Source organism: Erithacus rubecula (genome assembly GCF_903797595.1).
Source record: "Erithacus rubecula genome assembly, chromosome: 13".
Lineage (NCBI taxonomy): Eukaryota > Metazoa > Chordata > Aves > Passeriformes > Muscicapidae > Erithacus > Erithacus rubecula.
The window spans coordinates 5,707,288-5,726,367 of NC_136665.1; the positions used below are offsets into that span (position 1 = coordinate 5,707,288).

General features: G+C 45.5%; 1 protein-coding gene across 1 annotated transcript in view; it reads left to right on the forward strand.

Moving 5' to 3' along the window:
- Positions 1-612: 612 nt before the first annotated feature.
- Positions 613-19,080, forward strand: part of LOC306807598 (store-operated calcium entry regulator STIMATE-like) — a 36,882-nt gene continuing 18,414 nt past the window's right edge. Inside the window, 2 exon segments of the mRNA XM_079317324.1 lie at positions 613-718; positions 721-813. Of these exon segments, the coding sequence (XP_079173450.1) occupies positions 646-718; positions 721-813 (166 nt within the window). The 5' untranslated portion in view covers positions 613-645.

The window sequence follows — 19,080 nt, forward strand, 5'->3', positions numbered from 1 at the left end:
GTGTGGGTGCTGGAGCCGGTGTGTGGGTTCCGGAGCCGGTGTGTGGGTGTTGGAGCTGGTGTGCGGGTGCTGGAGCCGGTGTGCGGGTGCTGGAGCCGGTGTGTGGGTGCTGGAGCCGGTGTGTGGGTTCCGGAGCCGGTGTGTGGGTGTTGGAGCTGGTGTGCGGGTGCTGGAGCCGGTGTGCGGGTGCTGGAGCCGGTGTGTGGGTGCTGGAGCCGGTGTGTGGGTTCCGGAGCCGGTGTGTGGGTGCTGGAGCCGGTGTGCGGGTGCTGGAGCCGGTGTGCGGGTGCTGGAGCCGGTGTGTGGGTGCTGGAGCCGGTGTGTGGGTGCTGGAGGCAGACAGCGTTCGGCAGCTGCCCGCAGCACCGGGCACTCCTCTGCAGAGCTCCTCGGCCTTGTGGCAGCCCTGGGGCTGGAATGGCTGCTGCCGGGGACGCGGGGTCGCGCTCCGGTCCCGGGCCGGTCGCTTTTCTGCCTCGGGCGGAGCGCAGGGGCCGGGCGGTGACGCGGCGGGGCGGTGACGCGGCGGTGCGGGGCGGTGCGGGGCGGTGCGGGGCGGGCAGGGAGCGCAGGCAGCGGCGGGGCGGAGCGGAGCGGGGCCGGCTCGGCCGCCATGCGCCGCTGAGGGCGCTGGCCGGGCCTGCCATGGGGGCGCCGCCGCCCAACGGCAGCCTCGGCCTCACGGCCGGCACCCCGCGGCCCAACGGGGCGCCGGGGCCCGGGACCGCGGCTGCGAGAACGGCGCCCTCATGGACAAATTCGGCATCTTCCTGCAGGGGCTCCTGGGCGTCGTGGCCTTCAGCACCCTCATGCGTGAGTGGCGGGGCCGCGGCCTCCGGCCCGGCGGGGAGCGGGCGGGTCGGCCCCGGGCCGGGCCGGGCTCGGTATCGGGACCGCGGCCGCGCTGGCCCGGGCTGGCCCGGGAGGGGCCGGGCTGTCCCGGGCTCCGGGCCGGGCAGGGCTCGCAAGGGCCGCGGCCTCGGGGGCGCAGCCGCCGGCGCCGCTTTGTGGGTGCCGGCTGAGCTGGAGCGGGGCCGTGTGGGGAGGCCTCGGAGGCGCTGCCTCAAGTCCTCTCGTTTTCTTAAACTTGCCTTCCTAGTGCTCGTACCCGTGCTGATAGAATTTTTTCGGGTGGGCGTGTGTTCTGCTTGGAATGCCGCCAGCCGGAGGAGGTGGTGTGTGCGGAGCCGCTCGGTTTGGGCTGTACAGAAGTCACGGGTTTGGCTGATCAGTTTTACCGCAGGTGCACTTTGTCATGTCACCAGCAGCAAAGTCGCACTTGTTCAGTCGTGCCTCCCCTCCCTGGAGGGCCGTACCTGGGAGCTGGAGCAGCCCGAGAGCTGTGCGTGCCCTGACAGCTCAGCAGCTCCTTACACTGCTCTTTAGTTCTGCTGGAAAGGCAGGGAAGGTCTCTGTGGTGAGGGAGTCACAACAACGTAAAATAATTCTGGGGGCTTTGTCTCTGTCCCATGTTCTAGTTAGTATCCTTGGGTGGAGGAGTAGAAAAGAACCCCAGTGCCATTACTCAGCTGACTGTGACCTTGCTGGTAGCAAAAAAGTGGGAGAGGAAATAGAGAACATTAGGGACATGTTTTATAGTTGTATCTAAAGAGGAAGATCCTGTTTACATTAGAACTGCACTGATGCCTTTTCATGCTGCTGTCATACTATTATGATTAACTCAGACACTTGCTAACACGTTATATATGCATGCCTTAGTGTCAGTCACTATTAACAATGACATTGCTCTTCTAAAAGCTATGTGTGTAGCTGTCATCCTGTGGCTGAAGGGCAACAGTGGTCAGCAGTGTAGCATTTGGTCAGTGGCAGCAGCCTCATAATTAGAAGTTTTAACAGAAGTACCTCTGTTTAAGAAGTTGATGGGTACATAGTGTTGGTTTTAGATTTAAGGGATACAAATAGGTAATTCTTATGGATTGGGCATCAAAACATGAAGAACTACAGATGCTAGCTGTCAGAGTGTTATCTTTCTTTCTGGAAATAGTATCTTTATGCATATTACAGTAACAGTGGGCTAAGTGAAGACAAGAAAAAAGTGAATATAAAATGTAGGGACTAGAAAAATGAAAATCTTGTTCTTGGCTGCACTTTCTGACTTGGTTTGGTACTGTTAAACCATGAACTGTACGGAGACTGTTGATGCAGGGTGGCAGAAGGGAGTGGAAGGAAGGCAGCCAGTCCTTTCAATTGACTGGTGAGAAAAGGAGTCTGTGTCCAAAGCAGACTAGAGCAGAAACTCAGCAACTTATCACTCTTAAAAGCACATATACTGAAAAAAAGAGGAGAGGTTTGTTTGTCCCAGCTTTGCCAGCCACATTCTGTTCCATTTTGTGCCTCTCCCTGAGGAGGAGAAGAAGCTGGTGACACCACATGGGTCTGTTACATTGGTACAAGAGCAGCTCTCACTCTGTTAGGGGCTGTTTTGTGCAAAAATTCTGGTTTTTTCTGATAGCTCTGTCTGGATCTTTCTATCCACTGGCATCATAAAGTCATTCCAGGACACCTTTTTATGTCATGCAAAACACCTGATGCGTTGTTCCAAACCCTTTAAAGTTTCCCCAACAAATGGGACTTTTTGTGACAGATGTGACAGAAAAGCAGGAACTCGTGGCTGAGGACAGAGGAGAGCATCACCTCAGCAAACATCTGGTCACCTACACAGCAATTCCTGGAGGGATGACACAGCTGCTGGAGCTGCATCACAGAACTGGTTGCATTTAAGCTGGAGTAGATCTGGTCCTGGAGCTGTCTGGCACAAGAGAGGCACTGAGGAAGAAACAAGTGGCTGTTTGAGATTTGTGACTGCAGTCAGGCCCCTTTGGAACAGCAGTAATTCTCTGTGTGCAGCTGTATCATTTCTCCAGCTCTTGTCTTACCCATGACTGTCTGGTATTTAAATTTAATAAGGAGAAAGTCACTTGTCTTTCACTAGTCTATTTTTTTTTTTTTTTTTGAAAGGAAACACTAGAAGATGATGTTCTAATACTTCAGTTGTGATTAATGGCACTGAACCCTCTGTAGTAAAAGAAATTAAAGTAATGGCAGCAGAGATACATTGCACAGAGGTACATTATGCACAGAAATTGTCTTTCTTTGAAAAATATTCGATTTGACATGTAAAGAATAGGAAATTTTGCTAAGTGGCTAAATCAAAGGCTGACCCAGACATGCCTTTTTCTAGACAAATTTTACCATGCTTGCATTCAGTGGAAAAAAGAAAATATTTTTAGACATAAGCTGTAAGAAAAGAAGGACCTTTTCTGTGCCTCGTTGCTGGATGTTCATCTACAAAGAACTGAAGGACTGTTCTGAAAGAAAAATAATTTAAGATCTGACACTCCAGTGTGCCACCTTTTTGTTCGTGCCCCTGTTCAGTTGCTGTAAAGCTGTGCTGTCAGCTGACCTTCCAATGACATCGTTCAGACTTCCTGTTTGAAGGGCTAAAATGTGTCAAGGATCAGGTTTTTAGTTCGAGGAAGATGTGCTGGCTCTCTGCCAGGGGGAGTGTGGGAGCTGCCCTGCTGTGTCTGTCCTCTGATAGTGGTAGGAAAGGCTTTTACCCCAGGCACATCATCAGCCTGCCCTGTGTTCCCTCACTGTGCTGAATGGGCACAACCAAGAAGTGACAGGAACAGTGAATTTCACTCTTTGAGCTGACAAAATGTTTATTTGAAATTAATTTCTAGGTTTTCTTTTCTTTGTAGCTTTTGAGTCCCTATCCTGACCCAGAGAAAAAAGGATCAGTTTCACTCACCCCATCTTACCACTTAAATAAATGACTTCCTTCTGGGTTTTTCCAGATTCAGATATAATAGGTCACAACCCACAAACCTTTATTCTTGTGGAAGGTGCTTTAGCTTGTGATCATCTATCCTGAGTTTATATGGGAGCATCCCTATCTCCCTTGAAAAGAGTAGAAGTTTGCATGTGGTTTTTATTGTTGTCAGTTAAATCCATTCCTTAGTCTCTCTGATTCCAAATTGTACCCTGCTGTTCTTGATGTGAGCCTTTTCTGGTGTCTGAATCAGTAGTGAATTTACTTTATCAGAGCCCACCTGTGTTTTGTTTAATTACTGTGGATTAATTTCACAGCTTGGCCGTGAGGCTAGAGATCTGTGAAACAGTTTCACCCAGATGCTGCAGAAGTTCCAGTACAAGAAAAGCTGAACTGAAGTTGGGTGAGACAGCTTCTGCTGGGTCTCTCTGACCACAGCTCCCACTCCCTATCCAAGGGAACTAACTGATGAAAAAACACCTCATTTTGTCAAGTCTGCTTGGACTAGCAGTCTTCTTGGACTCTGGTCACTAACTCTCAAGCCTGTTAGCCTGGCGGTTTTAAGTGTACTGCTTGGTTTTATTCTTGTCCCTCCTGCCTTACATTTGGATTTGTTTTTCACTCTGGTTTGTTTAAGCCAAGCCACTTCATAACAGGAAGTCTTAATGAGTTTCCCTTAATGGAAGAGTTCATGTTTATGCTACAGGTCACTAAGCCAAAGATAATATTTTTTACAAAGTTTGCTGCTGTCATATTTGTATCTTACTTCATAGGATATTGATTTGAAATTTTTGTTTTGCTCCTTATGTGTTTGAGGTTCCTTGATGCACTATTGTTTTTTATTTCCTGATGCCACAAAGCAGGTTTTAAATACTTCAGTATAATACTGTGTGTTCTGTCTGTAATTGCAAACACCTTCTGAGCAGTCTGTGGTTGGGCTTTCATTGGCAGTAAATGATAAGAGAGGGGTGTTGGCACAGTGTTCCCACACATGTGTGACATTTGGTGTGGGTTTAAATAGCTCAAATTTCTATTACCCAAACCTGGGAAAGGCATGCCCATCCCCTTACCGAGAAACTGTTTAAAGTAGTTTATTAACTAAGCTTGCTTGTCAGAAGATTGGTACCTTATCAGAGTGTGGCAGTGTTTGTTTTGGGCTACCTAGGAATGGCTGACAAATCAGATGGGAGTTGTGTTGATGTGCTATTGAAATAGAGGAGTCAGTTGATTCTCTGCAGGTAGAAGGTGTGTGTCTGTCTGTAAGAAAAATATAAATATGCTGGAAAGAGACCAGAGTGTGGGAGTCTGTTCCTTTTTTATGGCCTTGTTACAGTTTGTGTCTGTAAGGGCTGAGAAGGGTTTATGAAAGTGGAATGATTGGGCACAGGTGCCGTGAATAATTGAGTAGGTGAGTTTGCTGTTGAGACTCACAGATGAAACAAAAAGAAACCATTCTAATAAATGATACTATATATATTGTAAGGTGCTCTCTTTGCTTACATACCTGAAATGAAACACCTTAAAAACTACATCCGTAATGCCACTTATCTTTACAGCAAGGTTTTCCAACTTAAAAAGCTGTCCAAGGAGTAGGAAGGCTTTTTCACATAAAAAGCTATATTGTAGGTAATTTAGTAGAATTTGAAATGCCTTAGCAAAAATGTGCTTTTCAGAGGAGTTATTTCATAGTTGTATGAAGTTAAGGGAGTAATTTTATGGAAATAATGTTCTCGGGAGAAGGAATTAAAGGTAATTCCAGTTGCCTTTAACAAAAAAGCATAAAATAAGCTATTGGATACAAAAGGTCTAAACCATATGATCTAGCTGTTTTCTGTAGCAATTTGCTTTCTGCTTGAGCAGGCTTAGAAAGTATGAAAATTTGATAGCCTGTAACATTAGCAGTGGAATACAGACCTCTAGGTAACAGCAACTAGTTTATTCTGCATGGCGTTTCCTGAGATGCTGGGCAGTGGCCTGATACCTGTATTAATGAAAGCTAAATTTCTTCAAAAGATTTTATATTATTCAGACTTGCTAATACTGCACCCTTGAATGTATTTGCTCTGAGTGATGTAGTTCATGTTCACATGAATTCCTGAGGACCCCTCAGCAGGGTCCTTTGTGTGTCTGGTATTAAAACTTGTCTTGTACAAAAGTCAAATCACAAATGGGGGCTTTCCTAGTTATGAAAATATGAACAGCATTGTACTTGCACGCCGCAGACACGATGCAAAATGTGCTGTGTTTATTTTCTTAAAACTCACAAATGCAAGCTCCTAGTGACTTGCCAGGTAAATACAGAACTGGCATTCCAATGTGTGCTTGGGAATGAGTTTAAGGAGCACTCTGGGGCATCGCAGCAGCGGGGATGAATCCCTCCGCAGGTAAAAGAAGACTAGCAAGATGTGCTGTTGAACTGTGATAAGAGGCGAGGTTTGGGAGAGCATTTTTAAAAAGTAGGAAGAGACAAAAGCTCCCCAGGGAGCAGCGGGACTCGCGGGTGGCGGGGTCGGGGCAGGACCCTGGAGAGCTCCCGGGGCTGCGGATAGCCCTGCCTGGGGACAGAGCCCAGCCCTGCCTGGGGACAGAGCCCAGCCTGGGGACAGAGCCCAGCCCTGCCTGGGGACAGAGCCCAGCCTGGGGACAGAGCCCTGCCCTGCCCGGGCGACAGCGAGCCCTGCTGGGGACAGAGCCGTGCCCGGGTCACAGCCTGGCGTGCCCGGGACAGAGCCGTGCCCGGGGACAGAGCCGTGCCCCGGACAGAGCCGTGCCCGGGGACAGAGCCGTGCCCGGGACAGAGCCCTGCCCGGGGACAGAGCCCTGCCTGGGGACAGAGCCGTGCCCGGGACAGAGCCGTGCCCGGGACAGAGCCGTGCCCGGGTCACAGCCTGGCGTGCCCGGGGACAGAGCCGTGCCCGGGGACAGAGCCGTGCCCGGGGACAGAGCCGTGCCTGGGGACAGAGCCGTGCCCGGGACAGAGCCCTGCCCGGGGACACAGCCGTGCCCGGGACAGAGCCGTGCCTGGGGACAGAGCCGTGCCTAGGGACAGAGCCGTGCCCGGGGACAGAGCCGTGCCCGGGGACAGAGCCGTGCCCGGGGACAGAGCCGTGCCCGGGGACAGAGCCCTGCCCGGGGACACAGCCGTGCCCGGGACAGAGCCGTGCCTGGGGACAGAGCCCTGCCTGGGGACAGAGCCGTGCCTAGGGACAGAGCCGTGCCCGGGACAGAGCCCTGCCCGGGGACAGAGCCGTGCCCGGGGACAGAGCCGTGCCCGGGGACAGAGCCGTGCCCGGGACAGAGCCCTGCCCGGGGACAGAGCCGTGCCTGGGGACAGAGCCGTGCCCGGGGACAGAGCCGTGCCCGGGGACAGAGCCGTGCCCGGGACAGAGCCGTGCCCGGGACAGAGCCGTGCCTGGGGACAGAGCCCTGCCCGGGGACAGAGCCCTGCCCGGGGACAGAGCCGTGCCTAGGGACAGAGCCGTGCCCGGGTCACAGCCTGGCGTGCCCGGGGACAGAGCCGCGCCTGGGGACAGAGCCGTGCCTAGGGACAGAGCCGTGCCTAGGGACAGAGCCCTGCCTGGGGACAGAGCCGTGCCCGGGGACAGAGCCGTGCCCGGGTCACAGCCTGGCGTGCCCGGGGACAGAGCCGTGCCCGGGACAGAGCCCTGCCCGGGGACAGAGCCCTGCCTGGGGACAGAGCCGTGCCCGGGACAGAGCCGTGCCCGGGACAGAGCCGTGCCCGGGTGACAGCCTGGCGTGCCCGGGGACAGAGCCGTGCCCGGGGACAGAGCCGTGCCCGGGGACAGAGCCGTGCCTGGGGACAGAGCCGTGCCCGGGACAGAGCCCTGCCCGGGGACACAGCCGTGCCCGGGACAGAGCCGTGCCCGGGACAGAGCCCTGCCTGGGGACAGAGCCGTGCCCGGGGACAGAGCCGTGCCCGGGACAGAGCCCTGCCTGGGGACAGAGCCCTGCCTGGGGACAGAGCCGTGCCCGGGGACAGAGCCGTGCCCGGGACAGAGCCCTGCCTGGGGACAGAGCCGTGCCTAGGGACAGAGCCGTGCCCGGGACAGAGCCGTGCCCGGGGACAGAGCCGTGCCTAGGGACAGAGCCGTGCCCGGGGACAGAGCCGTGCCCGGGGACAGAGCCGTGCCCAGGGACAGAGCCGTGCCCTCGGCCGCGCTGTCGGTGCGGATGGAGGGACAGACGCGGTTCCCGACCCGCGGTCCCCGGCGGGTTTGGCCGCCTGGCAGTGAAGGGCTGGGGCAGCTCCCTCCCGTCTGGCTGCGGGCCAGGAGGAAACAGGATGGGGTGATGGTGGTAGCAATATGTGTTATTCTCTTCCTCCTCCGGGCCCATTCCGCGGCAATTAGTGACGATCGGTATCGCAGTGCACTGCTGTAGCTGTCCTTGTGTAGGTTAAGTGTCCGCTTGTAGCTGCAGGACTTGGAAAAGCCCTGTGAGGTCACTTTGGTCACGGCCAAGTAAATTGTGCCTTACAATGATCCAGTGTTTCCTTATCCCCAGATGGTGAGGTATCGCTTGCAGCCATGTAGCATTGCTCTGCTTGTTTGTTTTAAATAAATCATCAGCCCTTCCACTGCCTCTGTGACACCCTGAGCCGTGTTTGAGACAAATAGGAGAGATGAACTCCGAGCTGTAGCAGAAAAAAGAAATCCAACCCTGGCTAAATTAGCAAAGTAAATTACTTTATTTCACCATGCTAATATTGTATTACTCTTTAACATATAAAATATCGATGTGTAATAAATTCTGTCCATTGTGAACTCTCCAGAAAAAGGCAAATCTTGCTGACAAATTTCATGCTGTACAAAAGCATTTAGTAATAGGGTTTGGAACTGCTCAGCTGATCCTTTTTAAGCGAAGGAAATAACCTGTTTTTTTATTGAAAGTGCTTGCAAGATGCCCAATCCTTAGTTGCCATAGATTGTAATGGCACTTTATTGGTCCTTATGTCCTAATCATGTCAGGTTATTAATATTTTAGTGTCACTAACTATCCTTGAAATGCTGTGCCAGTAAAAGTTCAGAAAAGGAAAACAAGACACCAATTTAGACAAATAATCTGCAATCTCTGAGTCTCTTTTCATTAGGTCTGATGTCCTACTTTGTCTTGCTGGCTCAGAAAGTGTTACATTTTCTTACTACTCAGCTGATTGCAGGATGTAGTTGTATGCCCCATAATAAGATTGTTCTAAGTATAATTACACATGTCATTCACATTATGAAATGTTTAATAAAAAGGATAAGTTATGTTGACATTTGTAAACTATTAAAATGATAAATTATCCAGGAACTCTGAACCTGTGTTTAATTAGAATGAACTTCTGGACTGTTAGCTAGACTGGTGTTTAACTCTAAAGTGCATAGTGAATGTCTTTTTGACTGGTGTTTTATAATTAAATCTTTAAGGAGCTGATTTGTACAGACACACGGGGTGCAGTTTTCTGTTCTGTGGTGATATTAATTTCATGGTTAATGAAGTTTGCATTCTTAAAGTGATATTTAACAAAGCTTTATCTGTGTGGATTTTGTTATTGAAGTGAAAAATCAGGTCTGCTTTCTTAAGCCTGCTGATAGGAAATGCTTTGCATTCTCAAAGATTTCTTGATCTCAGCAAAATTTATTCCCTGTGAAACTCAGTTTATTAAATCTCTGGCTCAGAGTTTGCATGAGTCTGCCTTTGCACGTGGTGTGGTGTGGGCATGAGGTTTTAGGGTTTAGTCAGGAATAACTGAATCTGTTCACAGTGATGGTCATGCTCCTGAAGACCTGTTTTTCTGCCACTTACCCTGAATCACACATTTTATATGTATTTGTTGTCATAACCTCCTACATATGTTGTCATATGTAAGGAAGGTTGAGAATGAAAAAGAGCTAAAATGGCCTTGCAGTTCAAATTCCTCATAGCTCACTGTTCAAGGTTCACATCCATAGTTCAGGTGTGAGTTAGTTTACAGACATGCAGAGCTACAGCAGGGCAAAGTCGTGTCAAGGAAGTTACTAAACTTGGTTTTTTCTGAGTTTTATGATGTTTTTTCCTCTAAATGTTGCAACTTTTTTTTTAATAATAATCAAACATAGTTTTGAATTCAATGTTGCTGATGTTGGAGGCAGGAATGTGACATGGACACACCGAGTTCCTGCAGCAGCAGCAGAATTTTGTTTACTCCTTGTTCTCTCACATTGATGCAGTGTCTGCTAGGCACAGTTACCTGTGTAGCCACTATAGCTGTCACAGTTCCATACATTTTGATGTGATTTGCATCATTTTGGCTGTTCTCACTTTTTTGTCTACCCTGGGTTCTAAGACCAAGCATTCCTCCTTGTTGGAACCCTGAAGCCTGAGAGCTTTGAACTTTCTGTGCTCTCTGGCACTGACCCCCAGAAGAGCACAGCTTTTGACTTGAGGCCTTGGAGAAGGCTTGCAAAACTGAGTGATGGAGTTAGAATCACTGCTGTGTGGTTTGAATAGAAATGTGCAATATCACATGGTGAAGGGTTTGGAGTTTGGGGTTTCAGCCTATAGTAATAGGTATGGGACAAGGTGGAGGTTCTGAGGTGTTGGCTTCTTCTTCCTTCTTGTTCCTTCTTAGTTTTAGCTAGTATTTTTTTTGATTGGATAGACAGTACCACACTGTGGGTCACAGGTGTATAATCATTGAGTCAAAAGTATAAATAATAGAAGTGTTAGTTTTAAATTGGACAGTTAGACCTTAAAAGACCTTGTAACAAGTGAAATACAGCTCCATTTTTTCACTTGTAGCTTCTTAGCCAGAAGTGCTGAAGCACTCATTTTACCATAACTAAAAATTAATAAACAACTAAGTCCAAACACAAATTATTTGGTGGTGGGACAGTAACAAGCTCAGGAGCAGCTGGTCTGGGAGTTGCAGAGTGCTCAGGATGTGGTTTGTGACAAAGAGTTTATTTGGTGCTGCTTCTGTTTAGAGGTTTCTCCATTGTTCCACTGACACTGTGAAAGGCATGAACCAATGGAAGTAACTACAAATAAGGTTCACTACAGCAATCTTGGACAGACTAGCCAGTCCTCTTAAGTATTTTACTTACAGAAACAACCTTTGCTTGCTTTTTCTTGTTTCACTGTGATTTTTTTTCTGTTTCTCAAAAATACAGGATTTTTCCATAGAACAGAAATTACTTTTAAAGTAAGAGCAGCTATTCACAACTACTAGCATATATCCTCTATCTCTAATAATTTTTAAAGATATAGTGCTCTAAAATTTAATTCCTTTCTAGAATAAGTGCCTTTGCTTTTTTCCTGGTACTGGAGAAGCAGCTGTTCAGTAGCTTCCAGCACACCTTCTGTGCTTTGAGGCAGATGGTGTGACTAACACCCTGAGCTATTTTATATACATAGAACTTAAATGCATTCTTTGGAAGGTAATTGTAATGTTAGAAGATGAAATAATCTAAGGAGCTTTAAAATTATGGGGGGTGGGAGGGAACCCCACCCTCCTCCATCTAATCTTAAAACCTTGAGTTACTTATGGCAGTATGTTTTCAGTGCTGGCATTAGGTTTTGGTGTTAAGGAATAAGAAGTCTTTTGCAGGTAGAAATTGTTACATGATTTCATCAATTTAATTTATGAAGTGTATATCTAGTTGTTAGATATATCAAAGCAGTCTGCATAATAGGCCTCTGACTCTACTTTCATGGTATTTGGTCATGTGTAAAGAGAATCTGTGAAAGTAGGTTGTGTATATTTTGTTCTTTCTAAAACACATGGTGTTGTATGAAATGTCTGCCTTGCAATTCAATGTTCTGATAATTCCAGCCTAGAAAGACTGAATCTGGTAAGCAAAGTTTTTTAGAGTTTAAGTAGCCTCTGAACATACAGTTTACATCTACCTTTGGCCTCCTTGATTTAAAATATTTGCTGTTTTATAATTTTTTATGAAGTTTTTACAGCTTTCCTTTTACATCCTTTTTGTATCTGAACTTACATTTCAGCTTTGCTTTCTGATTTTAAAATTGCTACAGTTTCTGCCGTGCTTAATATTTTAATGAATGGTGATTGAGTTTGGAGCTGTGCTTTGGCAGTTTTGCCCATTCCCAAGAGCTGATTTAAAACAAGCAGCTTGAATGACTTAAAGTTCATTGATATTTGTTGTCATACTAATAATGTTCAGAAAGCTTCATGTATTATTGAGTGATCTTGTGCATGCTGTACGTGAAAATGGTGTTGTGAATCATAAATTGCTGCTTAGTGCACATTAATATGGATTGATTCTATTTGTTTTGTACTAAATAATTCATGTTTCCCAAATGGTTCTGATTTCTAACAGAGGAAAAAATCCCCAGGAGCACAGCAGACTGCATTTTTCAGTCTTCACTGGGTGCTTCTGGTAGCATGGCAGGTGGCAGAGCTGTTTTTCTAGAAACCTTGCTTTGTATTTGGTAGTTGTTTAATGATACCTAGTTCAGAGTATAAAAGTATTTGCAGGAGGGATCTGTATCAACTTTCTAAAGCAAATCTCACAGGCATTTTCACTGGAGGCTTAGATTTACTTTGCTTTAGCTATCTCATACCTGTTGAAGAAACAGAATAGCAAATACATCTGTCTCTGAAAGTGCTGGGAAACTGATTTGTGATGACTTTCAAACAGAGCACACCTTGACCCAACGGTGCTGTGTATGCTAAATGCAAAGATAATAAATGCCTGTCTCTCAAGACTGAATCGTGGCTTTTAACTTTATTATTTGGATAAATATTTCCTAATCTACTTGTGCTGTTTACCTTAAAGCAGTTACTTGCAGCCCTTTTTTTTAAGTATTGCCATGGCTTTTGGGAGCTGAGGGCTGGATGCTTCTGTTTGTAGGGTGTGTTGTAGATGCATTTTATGACTTCTAAAGTGCTCCTCTCTCTGGGGAGACAGCAAATAGGTTAGTAATCAAAAGTGAGAAGTTGTGTGCAATTCTCTCTCTGCTAAGATAGTTTAGCTGTCTTACAAGTAAGCTTTACCTTTAAAAAAAAAAAGGAAAAAAAAGGAATAAGCTCCATGACAATGGCTATTGATGTGGTGTGTATGAGCTGCTGGCTCTGCTAAGATGTATTTGTTTCCTTTATTGACAGCCAAGTTAATGCATCTGTCAGAGCCACACTGTCATGTGCTACCAGGATCAGTCTTGCTGAAATTGTCTTAGGCTGAGTTGTATGCAGGTAATATGATTTATTTGTGTCTCTCACAGCCAATCTATACAAGCTAAGGATTTAAGATGTTTTTTTGGAGTTTAAAGTATGTACATGTTAGGAATAAAAAACTTACCAGCCTCTTGTAATGCATTTGGCTGCCTTTCCTGAAGCAGCAGAATCATCTGATTTATTCCAAAGCTCAGACATCAGTATTTAGGGCTCTTTTCCTGATAATGATTTGTCCTCTCCTCCCCTGCACTGTGAAGGGGAGCTTTACTTTGTGATTGCCATTCCCTGTAGAATAAATTTTTAGCTCTCACCAAACCTTTAAAGGGACAAAACTTACAGGTAGGTATTTAGCTGGCTGTGGAAGCAGGTAGGAAGTAAATGCTTTTTCACAGGTAACTTTCAGTTACTGTATTTCACCAGAACTTATCCAGCAAACGCTTCTGTCCATTTGATAAATAATGTGAAATCCAGTACTGACACCTTGCTTTCAGTCATGTCATTTATGTTGAGACAAAGGAGCCCAGGTCATGAGATAGCTGGGTTTGATGGGTGCTTGGCACTGATGTGTTGAACTTTGCAGTAAAACAGAGCCCCTTGTTCTCTGCTCTGACAAAAGTGCCAGTCAGACCCACAGGGGTTTGCTGCCTTAACCACAGCATTATCATCACTGTTGCCAGTGGAACAGAGACTGAGATAAGATCTGTGGTTTGCAGGTACCTCGTGGCTGTGCAGGCACTGCATCTTCAGTGTGACGTGTCCCTGAATAACCAACTGGCTGGGTCATTAAACTTTATTGTGCCCAGCTTTCTATAAAGTTTCTCCCTGGGTGACCTTCTTTAATGGACCAGTTCTTAATTACACTACAGAACCATTAAGGCCAAGGGCACAGTGGAATTAAGAAAGGGGTTGTGTATTTGCATGGCTAAGATTGTTTTCTCTCTTACAGAAGTTTTAAAAATCCTTTTTGCCAGGCAGCAAAACTGGGGGCTCATGCACTTCATAGCGTGCCAGTCTAATACTGACTAGAACAAAATTTTCCCTTAAGTCAATTATTCCATAACTTTTTTTCATAACGAAGAAACCATGATTCCCAGTGTGTTTCTCCAATGCAGCAATATCACTGGGAATCAGTTCAAGTCCAATATAATTTCTGCTTTAGTATCATGAGTGTCTCAAGTGTGGAGAAGTGAGTCCTTAAGCAAAACTATGATGTAGAATTCTGGGGCCCTTATGTAGGTAAATAAGCAGCAGGCTTTCAGGGTGTCCTGCATTTGAGCATGTAGCTAATGGCACACAGGAATAGAAGGAAGAATTTGCAGTAGGGCAAAAATTGAATTGCCAAGAACATAGCGCATTTTGGGGCTGGAGAAATGAGCAGCACAAAAAATCCTGGTTCTTTTGGTGGATTTTTGCAATCACATTTATTACCTCTTTTAAAACAGACGCACGCATAATTCCTATTTTTTTAAACTCTGAGTATGGGGAGATGCCCAGCTAATAAGTGCCACAAAAAATTTTGGCAATTGAATGATACATAGTTTGTACACCTGTATGTCTTTTGTAAGGCATCATTGTAGCCTGTTCTCATTGGACATGTTATTTCTTGCACAGTTAATTCTAAAAAGAAAAGTTTTATTTTGAAGAAATCTTTTATGTAATCTCATTTAATTACTTATTCTCACAATGCTGCTACCAAGAAAATAATGGGAAGGGGACAAAATGAAATGGCAAGACCAACCTCTTAAAGGCTTTACTTTAACAGTAAAGGGAGGTAAGTTCAAATTAATGATAAAGATCACAAATAACATGAAATTAGCTAATAGTTGTTATTCCATAGTCATGTGAATTTTCAGGATTTATAAGTGTGCATGTGCTTGTTCAGAACAGACATGGTTCCCACTGCTGTGGTAAAAGTGTTGATACTAACAAGTAAACAGTGTTTTTCAAAATCTTCTGTGGTGGTTTCAGTTCAGCCAGGCAGAAATGCCAATTTCATGTAGGGGTTTTAGTTTACCAATTTGAGATTTCCTGGCCAATGCAGCAATTATTGTGGGTTTAGTGCTGGCTAAATCACCACTGCACCCACTAGAATTATTTACTCATTTCCTGCTGTGAGATAGGATGAGGAGGAAGGCAAAACAAGCTCAAACTTTGAAGGGTATAAAAACAAACTTTATTTACAGAAATAAAAAGAAAAAAGAATAGTGAGAGTCAGAATAAAACCTTCAGAACACTTTCTTCTACCCCCACACCCTCTTTTCTTTCCCACTGACAAGATACAGAAACATATCAGTCTGTTTACCATCTCTAAAATAGGATTTGTCCAATTTCCTTCGGGAGAGGAGTCTCTCTTGTTAGTCTAAGGAGACTTCTCCACAAGAAAACAGTTCTCTCATGGCTTTTAATTTTCATTAATAGCCACACAAAAATCTGCCATTGTGAAGCCCCTCCCATGTTTTTAGTCTTCCCACAGCTGAATTCATGGGCCATGTCAATATATGGGTGTCAGGTGTAAAGGAAGCTGCCACAGTCCTTACAGGGAATTATTTTACATAACTGGTTCCTTTCTTTCCTTACCAAAAAAAAAAAAAAAAAAAAATTAATACAAACCACCACATCTTCCTAAATAGAATTTCAAAAATTAAAAATCTGGCCTGCATATGTAGTTGACTTCACAAGTTTTTCACAAGGTTAGAAATTGTAGGTTGAAATTTGTGAGGCATATGGTCTGATAACCAAATGTTCTGAAAATAGTGCCATTCTCTGAGAGCGGCCATCTGAAAATCTGCATCTGATTCTGAGCTTGGGTGCTACTGCTTGGTGTAACTTCAGCTGTTACTCCACACACAGTGAGAGAACAGCCTTGTACAGGAAACTTGTAATACTTGTCAGCAATGCTGGAAATCATGGGAATCAATACCAAAGTATCTGCAGATCCAGCAGTCTTGCTCTGTGTTGGAGGATCTGTCTGTTGCAAACACGTTGTTTGGGAAGCTCACACTGCAGCAGATTTCTCAGTGTGAGATTCTGGCCCTCCACATATGTGTGTGTGTGATTTTCAGTTAGCCGTAATTTAGTCCTTTGATAATTGGTTCAAATCTTGGAACTTTTTAAGTGTCAGATCACAGAAAAATGAGTTCTAGACTTACATACCGATTTTTCTTGGAAAGGTCTTCAAATGTCACCTGCTCCCACCTCCTGCTCAGAGGGGGGCCTGCCCATATCCCCTTGCTTTGAGCATTGTCCAGAGGAATTTTCAAGAATTTTCAGTGCAGTCACTGCATGTTCTTTGGGCAACTTGTTGCAGAATTTAATTGTATTTTCTGGAAATTTTTTGCTTCTTTCACCCTGGAATTTCCCTGTCTCCAGCTTGTGGCTGTTTTCTGTGGCCCATGCACTTGTGAGAGGGGTCCAATTCTGCCCCAGCTGAAACTGCTCACACATGTGAGGAAATGTAAATGTGGTGTGCAAATGTGATCCTCACCAGCCTTTTCTCCTTTGGCCAGCTCAGCTGTCACTTTGCTGAGGTCTGATGGCAGAAATATAGAGGAGATTTATGAAATGAAACATTCAGTCACATGCTTTGTCTGTGACCCATCTTTAAAAGAGTTTTGAGGAGCGCTGGAAACACAGGTGAAATTCCCAGCTCACTCCTCAGAAGAGCAGTATTGTCGTTGTGTAGATTCAAAGAACATGGAACATGTTGACCTTACTGTTTTTTAATTTCAAACTAATGAGCTGGAGAAATCTTTGGTCTTTACTGGGGTCATAAAGATTCTTATTGAGAACTGCTAGAACCTGCATCTAAGATACAGTAGTGCATGGGTACGTAAAAACATTTCAAAGGTGTGAGATGAGCCAGGTTTGTTCTGCTACAAGAGCAGCCATCCAGAAATTTGGAGTTCTTGGTGCTGTATTGAAGTTAGTTCACATCAGCACAATAGTTCCTATGGGACTCATCATGGAGCCAAAGGAGAGAGGCTGGATTTCAAGTTGCTTTGCACATTGACAACTTGGAGAGGTTTTGTCTCATTTCTTGTCTCTGTCCCGGCCTTTATTCTTCCCTATGAGTCTTCTGAAATTCTGATTGCAGAACTCCCACATTAAAGTAAGTGTTAGAAACCCTTCCACAGTACTCTGGCATTAATTATTCCTAGTATTTCAATGAAGTGGGAAGACAATTCAATGAACTTAAATTTTGCATTAGCAATACTGTGTCTTATACGCTTATCTATTATCTGTCCATCTGGCAGCTCACATGCTTGTTGGCAGACGTGCTTTTATTTCCTTTCCTGAAAAATTCTGGCACTGAACGTATAAACAAGCAGCTCTTCTTTCTTCATTTATCATTCAGCATGAAGTTGTGAGCGTTATTAGTTAATTAATATTAAGTCTGGAGGATGGCTGCTGGTGCTAGCAGCACTCCGAGCTGCAGCATATGGAGCAGCGCCACGTCCTCGCAGCCAGGAGCCGGCAGATTGGGATCCATCTGTCAGCTGACACGAGCCCCACTTTGTGCTGAGACTGCCAGGAGGAGCTGGGGCTGGGAGCAGCAATCCTGACTTCTTTTGGGGGAGGGCAAGGGGAAAAATGGCTTTCCCCTCCCCAGTTTGATAGGTGCTTAGAAAGTGCCAATAGAGATTCTGTAAAAAGCGTGCTGGCTTTTGGTTCCAGAGTGAAAGTATTAATAGCGAGCATGCTGAGGACTCTCATCCAACCAGTGTGGTTGTCTTCAGCCTGCTGGGTTTTTGCTCAGTTTAGTTACTGGGAAGGCTCAAATTCTGCATCAGGGGTGTGTTGGGAAGTACCTGGGAATGTCTTCATCTGTCAGAAGCACCTGATGCTCACAGACACTGCTGCAGGGAGCTGAGCTGGGCAAAGAGCACTTTCATATGGACCTACTGGGCTTTCAAGTGTACAGGTTCATTCATCAGGTTGCACCTCCTAAAGATTTTACTCATTTAATTTGGGGGCGTATGTTTTTATGGACCAGCTAGTCAGTACATTCCCAAAAGATAACTGCAGAGGCTTTCCAAGCTTGCTGTCCTGCTTAGTGTCAAGTGAAATGTGTTTCTAGAACTGGCCAGAGAAAGGCTGTTTCCCAGTACAAATAAAATCTGAAATGCTATTAGTGGAATTGCTTTTGAATATCGTCTTCCAAAATAAATTTTTGTTCCTTTTTAAAAGAAATTAATTATTTCAGAGGCATTACATGACTTCATAGCAATAACAGACAAAAGCCTAAGCTTGGAATTCATCCCTGCCCAAAGCATGCACACCCTAGCAGTTTAATGCCATTTTGTCTGCAGAAAAGCATCTTGCACTAACTCCACAGTAAGTTGAAACTTCTGTTTCTTACATTTGTTTTGTGATGCGTTGTGGCTTCCTGTTGTTACACAATAGTGCCACTAATTAAAGTTATCCATAGTGTGACTGGAGATGACTTGTCATAAATAACAAACTGGTTAACTTGACTGAGTGTTGCTCATTTTTAACATAAGTTTTATATTTATGTCATGCTGTTCACAGGGAAAACTGCTGGCAAATGTTGCTATTACAACTTTATCTTTGGTGTAAATGTACAGTCTTTTTGTCTTGTCACTTTTGAGATTCTCATGGGGTGAATCAATTTCTCTCTGCTGTCAGAAGCAGTGACAGACAGTGAGATGGCAGGTTGACAGCTTGGTGTTCCTGAAAGTGCTGCCCCTCCACCTGGAAGGTGATTTTATTAATTGTTTTATGAGGACAGTTGACTTTGGGGAAAATTGCCTTACTTGTGAAGAAGTTATGATTGGTTCAGAAACCAGAATGTGGTTTAAAGGCTTGTAAGCTGGGCAGTCATGACGTACACAGAGCATCCTATGTTGAACTGAAATTCATCAGTAATACCTGGTGAAGCAGGTTAAAATACCTGTGGATATTTTGCCTAACTATACCTGCTATGGTTTGTGCCTCTTGAACCAGAATCTCTGCAATTTGAAGGGGTGGAGGGGAATCAAGGCTTACTTTTTTTTAATAAGAATAATTTCTGTAATAAGAGCCTAAATAATTGTTTTTCAAGAACTTATATTGAAAGAACTGATGAGTGGTACTGAAATTT